The following is a 12025-nucleotide window of genomic DNA, read 5'->3' on the forward strand; positions in this document are numbered from 1 at the left end:
CACAAATAATTCGGCTATTTTCGCATATTCACAATTAGTCGACCATAAATGGTGTATGGTAATTATGAAACTCCGAAATTGATAAGGAAGTTATATTGTGGGATATAACGCTTATGACTGATGTAATTAAAAGGGTACTGGTGATATTTAAAATATGCTAGTCGCTCCTTTTCTTATTTCTTATAAAAAGTTAAGAAAATGTTGAAGGATTATATGTTTTTTGGCATATGTCAATGAAAAGATCGTTATAAAGAACTATATATGTTGATTCTTAAAATTAAGTAATTATAAAATTTCTATATTTTTAAGGAAGTCATACTGGTGATATTTAAAATATGTTATTAGCCCCTTTTTTTATTTCTTATAAGAAGTTAAGAAAAGGTTGAAGGTTTAAATGTTTTTTAGCGTATGTTAATGAAAAGATCATTATAAAGAACTATATATGTTGGTTCTTAAAATTAAGTAATTATGAAATTTCGAAATTGATAAGAAAATCATATTATGGGATATAACGCTAATAACTGATGTAATTCTTAGGGCACTGGTGATATTTTTTTCTTGTTTTTTATAATAGGTAAAGAAAAAGTTGGAGGATTGAATGATTTTTAGTATCCTTATAAACAAAATATCGTTTTAAAGAATAATATAACTAGGACCTCAAGATGTATAATTTTTTATATTAACTATATCTTTAAAAGGATATTTAAATCCGAAGCCGACCAAACTAGTCCTTAGAATTATCTTTTATAAAATTTTAACTACTATACCCAACAACTTCAAATATAGTTTTCATACTTTAAAATTTTTCATTTTCCGCCAATCCTAAGTTGACCCACATTTTCCAAGCCCTGACTGACGCAAAATTATGTATAATAAAATAATGGCCAACAGAAATGGGGAAATGCCAAATGCGTATATAGGGAATCCTAAATGCCCATATCCGCATGGAAGTATACATACATGTCTATCTGCACATGTATATGGATTTTATGGCAGCCGCAGAAAACGCGGCTAATGATGATTTGGACTGATAAAAGCTTTACAATGTTTTTGTTGCTCCCGACGACGTGTCCGGCTTGGTTTTTGGTTACTGTTTGTGCTTTATTTATTCGGCGGTTAGCTGAACGTGATTCTAATCTCCAGAGCCGCGACCTTGCCCACATAAAAAAGCTCAATGGATCTCAAATGGAATTGTAATTGGACAAGACAGCTGTGAACTTGGACGTACAACTGCCAAAGTTCCAGGGAGCCAGAAGCAATCCATAAGCCTAATTAAGAGGAATTATGCAGGCGAAGGGCCACTTTTGGTCAACATCAAAAATCGCAACCCCTCTTCTTTACGTACATAATTCGTTGGGGACATCAAAGAAATTGCATTTTGCTGTATTCCCACCGGATAGTTTGGGATCATACAAAAAACATATAGAAAAGAACGCATGCATATAAATAAGTTCTTGAGAAAATTGAAATTAACTTGGTTGTGTACACGTTGCAGCTTCCCGCTGGGCAGAAAGTCCGGGGACATAATGCATATTTGGATTTTATGACCTCAAAGGATGCCACGAAGGGTTGTTGGCATCCACATTCACATCCACTTTGAGCTGCTATATGTCAACAGGAATCTGAGCCATTTTCCGCGAACATGCAATCTGGAAAAGGCATTCAAAATCGCCGACCATAAGTTCATGCCTGATTGAAGGATATGCAGATATCGGATTATTGTGAATATTCATAGCCATTACGCGCAAACCATTGGGCTTGCAATCATACATGATTTTTAAAACGTTATTGCTTTACTGATTTGCATACCAGCGACAGATACAGAAATGCGATTATATTCAATTAATTTTGTGCAAGGTAATGGTTATTTTAAGGGTTATTCGGTATATACAAATTTGAATAATGTTTAGAAACAAACACACCAAACATATTTAACAGTAAGCATCGTTGAATAGAAACAACAGTAGTATTTCCATACTTAAAACATTCGTTTATTACTTAAAACTGTTGTAAAAATTGCAAACGGAATTATAGCAAAATTTGTTTGCATATATAGAAATAAACCTACAACTAACGAAGAGCAATGAGACTGGCTTTTTACTCATCGTCGTCCTCATCATCATCATCCTCCTCGTCGTCATCTTCCTCATCGTCATCCTCGTCGTCGTCGTCATCATCGTCATTTTCATCATCATCATCTCCATCAGTATCGTCGCCATCCTCATCGCTTTCGCCGGCGCTATCCTCCGCCTCCTCGACTTCCTCATCCTCATCGGATTCTGCCTCGGCCTTGGCGCCCTCGCTGCTCGAATCCTTGCGGGCCTTCTTTGTGGGCACAGCAGTGTCCTCGCCATCGTTGTCCTTGGGGGCAGCAGCAGCATCAGCATCAGCGACCAGCAAAGCGGCCTTCTCTTCGCGCAGCTCGGCCTTGCGCTTGACCTGATCCCTGGTCAGCTTTATGAAGTCAGCATCCTTGGTCATGGCAAACTTGGACAGCACCTCGTTGGCCTGCTTCTTCAGCTTAAGCATGCGCTGCTCTCGTGGACCCACCACATAGGGCGTATCCGCCGGCGGTGCACACATGCTGACATACAGCGGTAGCGCCGAGGTGCCCGTAATGTCGATCCTAAGGTACATCGAACGGATGTTGGCCAGGCCACCGGGATAGACCTGCTGGAGCTGCTTGCTCACCAACAGGATGTTCTCGGCCAGCTGCTCGGGGCTGTGTTCGTGGTTGCCCACCGGAATGGCTGACAGATCGCCCTTGGCCAGCTGCCTGAATGCGGTGCGGGAAAGAGCGCGTGTCACCTCCTGCGACAGCTTGTCGTTGTCCTTGCTCAGACGAACGGGATGGAGCACGTTTCTGGGCTTCTGGGTTTTCTGCAAAGGGAGAAAAAATATGATATATTTGGTTTTTTAAATTATACAGCTAATTTGATTCGATTTGATACATCGTCTCCTTAAAGTATAGACACTTCTAGATTTATAAGTAACCATCATTGAAGACTCGATAAGAGATAATACTTAAAGTATGCCTCTTACACGTTTTTAGTCTAACAACAATTATATTGAGTAGGTCGTACTTGCATTCCCTAAAATACCGCCATTGGCAATAAAGAAAACCTACATTCATTCCTGTTTTAAACCCGGATTGGGATAAATAATCCGAAATACATGAGTTTCTTTTTTGCTAAAAGCCTTTATGATCTACATGACCGTCTTTTGGGATTATTTTATGGTACTTGGGTTCCTGGAACACACTCATTAGCAGGCAGATCTCTTACCTTGCCCAAAAAGGCCGTGGCCTGGCCCGAGAGGCGACCGTCGCACAACAGGTAGTCGTAGCTGTTGAGGAACTTGCGCTTGGCCTCGAAGGAGCCCATCTCGTTGCGCAGCTGGTTGAAGGGGACGATGGTAAAGCGCTGCTTCACGCCGGCCTCGCGCAGCAGATCCTCGTAGTGCTGCTTAGTAGGATCAGAGTCAAACTTGGCACCACGCTGCAGATCGGGGACAATGAGAGCCACATCGTCATCGCTACCCACCAGCGAATGCTTCAGGTTCAACTTGACCATGCGCTTGGGACAGCTGGGAATCTTGTAGCTGCACACTTGCAGAACGTAGCGGTAGTCGGTGAAGATGGAGGTAGTCTTCTTCTTGGCCACCTCCTCGGACACCAAAGTCTTCAAGGCCTGGCAGACTTTAGTCACATTATTCTCGCTGACAATCTCCTGGTACCTCTTCTCGTCAAAGGACTTCAGTTCGAAGGTGAGTTCGACGGGCTTCTTGGCCTTGACGGGCTCTTTCTTGATGGCCTTGCCTTTGGCCTGGCCGGGTTTGGACTTGTTGTTAAAGGGTTTCTTAGATTTGGGTGCCTTGGCCGGCTTGGAGAGCTTCTGCACTGGCTTGGTCTTCTTTTGAAGCTGGGCAGCGGGCTGCGCCTTGGCTGGCTTGGCTTGAGGTGCCTCCTTGGCGGGTTTTTGAGTCTTTTTTGGTGCTTCAGCAGCGGGCTTCTGGGATTTCTTGGCGGGAGCAGCAGCTGGAACTGATTTCTTGGCTGCGGGAGCAGCTGGCACTGATTTTTTGGCTGGAGCAGCTGCCTTTTTAGCTGGAGTAGCTGCCTCTGTTGGCTTCTTAGCTGGAGCAGCTGCCTCTGCTGACTTCTTAGCTGGAGCAGCAGCTTGGGCTGACTTCTTAGAAGGAACAGCAGCCTGGGCGGGCTTCTTAACTGGCGCTGGCTCCTGGACAGGCTTCTTAGCTGGAGCGGCTTCCTTCTTGCCTGCTCCGGGAGCAGCCTTGGCTTTCTTCTCTTGTTTTTTGGGTGCCACTGGCGACTCGGGAGGCGCCAAGATCAGGGGCTTCTTCGCCGCACTCTTTTTGTCCACTGCAGCCGGCTTTCCCTTCAACTTCTTTTCTGCTGGAGGAGGGGCAGCCGGCGACTCGGGAGGAGCCAGAATCAGAGGCCTCTTGGCCGCCTTTGACTTGATCTGCTTCTCAGCCTCCTTTTTGGCAGCCTTTGGCTCTTTTTTGGCGGCATCTGGTTTTTTCACCACCGCGTTTTTCGCCTTTTTGCCGCTGGCCAAATCCAAAGTGGCTTCCACGGGCAGTTTTTTGGCCTTCTCCTGCTTGCCCTTCTTCTTGACCACGCCCTCGATGCTGTTGCTCTTGTTCAGCGACTTGGGCTGCGGTTTCTGTACTTTAACCATTTTTACTAGGCGTCTGATGCGTATTATCCCGGGCAAAAATATTTTTTAAATTAAAACAAAACTACACGTGCTATGCTGAAGTGTGGCCGCGGAGATGTCTATCAAATATACCGCCACACATATTTTTGTAAGTATTCCAAACGGTCACTCTAACACGGTGGGGAACTTTGATAGAAATAATCAACTTCACCACTTGGCTTGAGTCCCAACTCAACCAGTAGGCTGTGGTGAAAAACAAGTTTAAAAAATCGGTTTTTAGAGTTATAAGTTGTATTCCCCGGTTTCCAAGACTTGGTTCCGAGAAAAACGAGATTGAAATGCAAAGCGTTAGGCTAAACCAACTAAGAACTTAACTTGAACGCCTGTAACTCCTGCAAATATATTAAAATGTTACAATAATCATATATTTAAACAAGAATAAGTTATAGAAATAGTTGAAATCACGAAAATGGGATTTCTGTTCCAAGAAAAACATGGCAACAAGTGAAGAAACTTTGCAGCTTCCTTTAATTAGGGTTCTATTTACATAGCAAACAGTTTATTTTAAGTAAATTCTAAAAATAATCATATTCCGCACACTGCACGCGTGCCTAATAGCCACACCAGGCCACCGAATGTCCTTGACTCGCACACACAGCCACACGCAAATCGCCCACACATCACATACGCATACGCAGGACACTCGCACATGGAACATTAAAAGTACAAGCGCATGGCAGCTCCCATGGAGCCCCAAATTGAGGACTCCCCAGACTCGCAGGACACTTTCCAAAAGTTATTCTTGCAACCAGAAATCCTTTGTGGACATACATTTGAGTGTGTGCTTGTGCCAATTTTCTGGCACGTGACTGGAGACGAAGAAACTTGGCTGGCTGAGGGCAATTACCAGTTGAAGGAGTCTTAAAGTGTACATTTAAAGCTTCAGCTTTTTGGCATTCGCCTTGGCGGGATCCTTTTTCGGTCGCTTGTTGGACGCTGTGGCCGCCGTGGTGTCCTGCAGTTTGCTGAAGAACGCCTTGGAGGACTTCAGGGCACCCTGGTCGTTGCTGCTCGCGTTGATCTGCAAGAAAAATGTCGTATTGATTATCTATTACGTTTGATAAAGGTTTAAATAGTTTAAATAGCAGCAAGCCATTATGCTCATCATTTACTTGAAATACTTTTAAGCCAATGAATATGCAGATGTTGCTCATGAAAACTGTGCTTAGTATAGCAAGAGCATTTGTAGTTACCTTCTGAACATTGCGATTCTTGGTGATAGACTTCAGCAGCTTGGCATCCGCCTCCTTCTTCGTGGGCGCCTTGCCCTCCTTGGCGCGCTGAAGATCGCGCTGCTCCAGAGCCGAGTTGATGGCCCGCTGCTTCTGCTTCTTCTTGCGTCGCTCGCGGTTCTTGTCCGTCCGGTCGCGCTCCGTCTTGCCCAGAGGAGCGTGCTTGGGTCCGCGGAACACCTCCTCGGGGGCCAGCAGCTTGGCATCGCTCACCGCCACCGGAGCCACCTCTTCCATGTGCACTGCCGGCGTGTTGGTCACAATCTTGATCTCTGGCGCCACCGGCTTGGGCGTAAAATGGAAGTTGGACAGAGCGTCCAGTTTGAGGAATAGGGAACGCATTGCCTTCTTGATTTCTTGGTGCTCTTTGGGTTCCGGACCAGATTTGTCATCGGCATCGCGGTTGGGGTCGAGTTTTTCCATCTCACGCTGGTACTGCGCCTCGTAGATCTGCGACAGGGACTGCTTTGACTTCTCCTGGTCTAGAACGAGCTGCTTGCGATATTCCTGCGGCGTGTTCACCGGTCGCACGGTGCGCTCCACATCGTCCCAGGCTTTGTCGCGAATGCGCTGCTTGATAATGTCCTCAATGGAGCGATTATCCTCTTCCGTAATGGGCGCCGTGGGTCTGGTGGTGGAGTCAAAGTCGAGAATCTCCTCGAGCAGCGAGTTCTGCGGACGATTGGTCGCCTTGACCTCGCCCTTCAGCTGCCAAGGCTTCTCGCCCAGGACAACGTCCTCGTAGTCGCGGATGCGCTGGAACAAACGAGCCTCTCGCATTTCATTGGAGGACTGGGTGGGTTGCTCTGCCGGTTCCTCCTCGTCTTCATCTTTGTCTTTCTCCGAGTCCGAGTCGGAATCGGTGGCCGGTTCAATGCCACTTTTTGCCACAAACTCTGATTCATCTATTTCGCTGGCTGCCTCTTCCAGATCCTCTCCAGCTTCGGCTTTGTCTTCTCCTTCTCCTTCTGCCTGATCTGACTCGGCTTCTTCGGCATTCTCATCGTCTTCCTGCTCACTCTGACTTTCGGTTTCATTGAAGAAATCCTTCTGTTTCCCTTGGCTAGTCTTAGCATGCTTCTCCAGTTCCTCGTCCATATCAAAGAAATCGGCAAAGTTGACATTGCCATCCTCTTCCTCTTCTCCCACTCCGAAATCCTCTGCAAAGTGATCTATATCGTCCACCTGCTCCACGCGACGCTTGCTGTTCAGCCGACGCATCTCCTTGGCGTCCTCCTGCTCCAGGAACTCGTTCATCTCGTCCAGCTTGAAGAAGGTGTCGTCCACGATGGATTTGCGCGTTCGCTTGTTCTTCTTGTCCTTTATGGGCGATGTGGTCTTTTGCTTTCCCTGCCCTCCATCCTCGTCGCTTAAGTCTGATTCCTCATCTTCTTCCTCTTCAGCCGACTCCGGGGCCTCCTGATCCTCTTCCTCATCCTCATCCTCCTGCTCCTCGCCGTCGTCCAGCTCGATGCCCAGGTGCTGCTCCCGCATGGCCGTCAACTGGGCGGTCTGCTCCAGCAGCTGTTGGATCACCAGTTCGTTGCGCATCTCCAGCTGCTGCCAGATCTGCTCCTCGTCCATCTGCTCCAGCACCAGTTCCGGCAGCAGTGCCTCCTTGTTGGCCACATCCCCGCTGATGCTCACGGCGTACGTCTGCTGGATTAGCTGCTCGATGGCCTCCAGTTGTTCCGGCTGTGGCCTAAAATGGAAATTGTTTAGGTTTCGTTTGAAAAAACACGTGCGCGCGGCATGAGAGGAAAACAAACTTGAGGAAACGCTCCGGATTCTTGGTCAGCTGCTCGAAGTTCTCGGCGATTTCCTTGAAGACGTTCGCCTTCTTCGTTTTCTTACTCCCAATCATTTTAAATGGTGTTTAATGTGCTTAAAATAATTAAAATACAATAAAGTTAAAGCAAGTGCGGTGAAGTAAAGTAAAAAAAACAACAATGCAGTGTTGCCAGATTGGTGAAACGGTGTCGCTCCCAAACGTTTTCCACCAGCCCTGGTTCCCGCTAAAAATCCGCTGTTCCCTCTAAAATTTAAAATAGCTTTTATTTTTAAACATATAAAAAATTACGATACGATCTTAAACTTACTTTGTAAAACTAACAACAATAAACAAGGGCCTTTAATCATCTCACTTATAAATACATATTTTCATTGGCATAGTAATAATAATAATAATAACAATAATAATAATAATAATAAATCTTTTTCATTATTTTAAGCTTTACTAGCCCTATTCAAATAATCGGCCACAAAATTCACTATATTGCGACGAAAACCCCATAGTTTGGCAATACTGAAACAACAAGGCGGTTAGAAATAGTTTGTTCAGACATAGGCTGTTTCTGCAACGCAACAGTGAATATTTCGTTTATAAGAAATGTGCTGGAATGAGAAGGGTAAGACTCGCTTAATCTTGCTTAATAATAATAATATAAGAAAAAAGATATTCAAAAAATGTATTGGTCATTTTTAATATTTAAAGATTGGTTTTTAGAGGAGTTGTTGTTCATCTTTCAGTGTTTCACCGGCTTTTGCAACAGCGGCGGCCAATGTGAACAACTTTTTCGCTGTTGCAACTCAGCTGTCGGCAATCGCAGTACCGCGTGACACTAACATCGCGAACATATCGACGCCTTTGCCACCACTAGGTCAGCTGTAGGCGGCTTTTTCAGGCGGAGTCGAGCCCGCAGACATTCCCCAAAAGCTATGCCCATGCACCACTAGAAGATGGATTCCAAGTTCTTCAAACTGCTCCTCCTGGGCGGCGCCGTGCGCTTCTACTTCTGCCGCACGCCGCTGGCCCCGATGATTGGCAATCGGGTGGAGTTTGCGACGCCTTTGAATTCACACAAGCGCAGTGAGTAAACAAAGTACACATCAGACACATATATATGTACCTTAATGGATCTGTGTTATCCCTACAGTGCAAGAGGGGATCTTCTTGCTTCAGAACGGCATCGATCCGTATCTAGGTGACCTGGTCCACGAGTCGCCTCTGATCCTCAGTGCTCTCTCCGGCTTGTTCAAAAACTACCCGCAGTTCTTGGCCATGTTCTACATCATACTGGATATCTTGACTGCGGCCCTGCTTTATGCCATGAGCCACCGCTTTGTGCAGCAAAAGCAGGATCAGCAGAAGGTGGAGCGAAAGGAGTACGCGAAGGACACGGCGGAGCTGCAGTTCAACAGCCTGGACAAGTTGGACATTCCGGAACTGGTGATCGTGGCGTATCTCTTCAATCCGCTGATCGTGATGAACTGCATCGGCATGACATCGACGGTATTAAGCAATCTCTTCCTGGCCTTCTTCTTCTACTGCCTTGTAAAAGGACTGCTTCTTCCGAGCCTACTGATCCTGGCCTTTGAGACCGTCCGCAGCTTCTATCCCATCGTGCTGATAGCTCCACTCCTCCTGATTTTCTCAAGGAACTCCATCAAAAGGGGTGTGGTCATATCGCTGCTCTTTGCAGTCTGCTGCCTGGGCGTGGCGGTGGCCAACTATTTTGTGCTCTACAGCTGGAACTTCTTGGATGGCACTCTGGGATTCATGTGAGTTTTATTATACATACCAGCTGTTCTGTACTTAATTCTACCCCTCAACATATTTACAGATTTTACTTCCGCGATCTGCAGCCGAATATTGGACTGTTCTGGTACTTTTTCACCGAAATGTTCGAGCACTTCCGCACCATGTTCCTGATCACATTCCAATTGAATGCTACGGTGTTATACCTAGTACCACTAACCATCAAACTGCGCAAGGAGCCTCTTCTGCTGGCCACCGTCCTGGTGGCTCTCATGGCTGTTTTTCGAGCATATCCCAGCCTGGGCGATGTGGGCTTCTACTTGGCCTTGCTTCCCTTGTGGAAAAGATGCTGGAAATGTGAGTTTGCTAGTCTCACAGAAAACCCATCCCTGATTGTTAATTATATGTTATTTCTTCTAGTCATGTCCCATGGCTTTATAGTCTTCACGTTCTTCCTGGTCACCCTGTCCATGATGGGCGCCCTTTGGCATTTGTGGATCTATGCAGGCTCGGCAAATGCCAATTTCTATTTTGGCGCCACACTGGCGTTCTCCACCGGCCAGATATTCCTCATAACCGATCTGCTGTTTGCTCACGTTAAACGCGAGTTTTGCCTATTCAATGGCCAGAAGATTTTGATCGATGGCGAGGAGGCGAGGATAGTGCTGAAGTAAGCAGAAACAGTATCAAATCGATAAGAAATAGAATGCAGGAACTTTGTACAGATGCAGAGGCATACTCTTAAGATAAGTGAACTCCAAACAATATCAGATTAAAACAAAACATTTTATTTGATCTTAATGGATCTACTGGTGTGAATAGCCCGTCTTGGTCTTGCGATTGAGGAACTTGTACAGATAGAGGATGCGCTTCTCCATTTCCCGCCACTTGGTGGGTCGGGCCACAGGATATTTGGACTTCTCGAGCAGCCTGCGCTTGCGGAGCAGCACCTGGTACTCATTGCCGGAGACGCCGCGCAGCCAGGAGGGCAGGGTGTAGAGAACCTTCACGGGATGCAGTCGATCGCTGCCCAGAATGTCGATGTAGTCGTTCTGGCCAAACAGTGCCCGCTTCTTGGCCCAGGCGTTCTTTGGCCGGTACACGGGCATGGGCAGCTTGTGACCGTTGTCCACATGGGGCAGCAGTCCGCTCTTGAAGATCTTGTCCTCGTAGCCATAGCGCCGCACAGTGGGACCGCGTGCTCTTCGCTCGGCGTGGGATAACTGCCGCACCGTGGAGCTCGTAGATGCCACGGGAGCCAAGGGCTTTCCACCCACTGCCAGGAGCGTGGCTTTGCCCAGCTTCTGAATAGCGCTTCCCAGCCAGGACATGGCTTTATTTTAATTTACGATTAGATAATTGTAAACACAGTCTGGAAAAAGGCGAAAAAAACACGGCCGGCACAGCTGTTAGTGCTGAGATATCGATATGTGACAGTGGGCTATCGATATTGCGGGTATTCAGCACCAACAAAACAAATCATTTATTAAGGGTACTACACCAAATTTTAATTGTGTTAATTTTTGCAGAGAAAGGTATGTACAAATTAAAAAATTTGTTACTGTTATTTGTTATAAATTTTAATTAATTATTTGATCAAAATTAACTTAATTTTTATTCAAACCCCCTACTTTGCTGATGCCTCCAATTTCATGTCATTATCTAAAAAAGAAATATTTATATTTATAACAGAAAAAAAACAAATATGAAAATCAAAACTTATAATTTCTAAAATAGCCCTTAGAAATACTTTTCACAAAAACTAATGGAACTACAAATTTGTAAATAAACGTTTTTTTAAGTAGCTCTCGTGACTTTATGAAAACGGATGTATCATCTCTATCTAAATGTGACATATCGGTATAAAGATAGGTGTTTTTGCGATATATCGAAAAACAAAGCTCGTTTTAGATTTAAAAAATTTTGGGATAGTACATATATTTTGCACTTATAAAATATGAATTTTATAGATATCTTTTATTTTTGTCTAGAAAGTCTTTTAAACATTAATTATGTTATAATATAGGAATTATAATTAAATTATTATAAACTATATTTGTCTATAAAATTATATATAATTCTTTTTTATAAATTAAAATGGGTTCCAATTTTAACCATTATTTATTCGAATCTAAACTTTATTAGCATAGTAAAAGAGAGAATAAAGAATATAATTTAATTTAATACACAAATTGATATCAGAACTTCAGTAAGTGTCGTGAGTAGTCTCGTTTTGCCTAATCAACTCGTTTGTGAGGTAGTCATCTGACTTTCATCATCCTCAAACCATCAATTTGGTTATCAAACACACCTATTAAAACTAGCACTGAAAATCCTAGCATGACCTGACTAAAAACATTCAAATTACCTTTTGTTATAGTTTTCTTCATTTTCTTCACCCAAATAAAGATAAATCAAATAATCATTTATTTTATTATATTCAATATATTTAGTGTTGCCTTAGTTGGTTATTCATCCATCATCATTTTACATTTATTTATATTTATTTATGT

General features: G+C 44.5%; 4 protein-coding genes across 4 annotated transcripts; 1 reads left to right on the plus strand and 3 right to left on the minus strand.

Annotated features, from left to right (window-relative positions):
* Window positions 1-1969: 1969 nt before the first annotated feature.
* LOC119548043 (ribosomal L1 domain-containing protein CG13096) lies at window positions 1970-4793 on the minus strand. The gene is made up of 2 exons (XM_037855121.1): window positions 3285-4793; window positions 1970-2880 (listed from the first exon to the last, which is right to left on the minus strand). Exons 1-2 carry the CDS (start codon window positions 4701-4703, stop codon window positions 2098-2100), a joined length of 2202 nt encoding a protein of 733 aa, XP_037711049.1. The 5' UTR covers window positions 4704-4793; the 3' UTR covers window positions 1970-2097.
* A 394-nt stretch (window positions 4794-5187) lies between these two features.
* On the minus strand, window positions 5188-7907 carry LOC119548099 (U3 small nucleolar ribonucleoprotein protein MPP10). The gene is made up of 3 exons (XM_037855188.1): window positions 7744-7907; window positions 5936-7676; window positions 5188-5763 (listed from the first exon to the last, which is right to left on the minus strand). Exons 1-3 carry the CDS (start codon window positions 7836-7838, stop codon window positions 5617-5619), a joined length of 1983 nt encoding a protein of 660 aa, XP_037711116.1. The 5' UTR covers window positions 7839-7907; the 3' UTR covers window positions 5188-5616.
* Window positions 7908-8626: 719 nt separating this feature from the next.
* LOC119548273 (phosphatidylinositol glycan anchor biosynthesis class U protein) lies at window positions 8627-10313 on the plus strand. The gene is made up of 4 exons (XM_037855424.1): window positions 8627-8843; window positions 8911-9535; window positions 9598-9869; window positions 9933-10313. Exons 1-4 carry the CDS (start codon window positions 8714-8716, stop codon window positions 10184-10186), a joined length of 1281 nt encoding a protein of 426 aa, XP_037711352.1. The 5' UTR covers window positions 8627-8713; the 3' UTR covers window positions 10187-10313.
* LOC119548274 (39S ribosomal protein L51, mitochondrial) lies at window positions 10278-10930 on the minus strand. The gene has a single exon (XM_037855425.1). It carries the CDS (start codon window positions 10841-10843, stop codon window positions 10319-10321), a length of 525 nt encoding a protein of 174 aa, XP_037711353.1. The 5' UTR covers window positions 10844-10930; the 3' UTR covers window positions 10278-10318.
* Window positions 10931-12025: the final 1095 nt, after the last annotated feature.

The sequence above is a fragment of the Drosophila subpulchrella genome, chromosome 2L (assembly GCF_014743375.2).
Source record: "Drosophila subpulchrella strain 33 F10 #4 breed RU33 chromosome 2L, RU_Dsub_v1.1 Primary Assembly, whole genome shotgun sequence".
In the NCBI taxonomy this organism is placed as follows: Eukaryota; Metazoa; Arthropoda; class Insecta; order Diptera; family Drosophilidae; genus Drosophila; species Drosophila subpulchrella.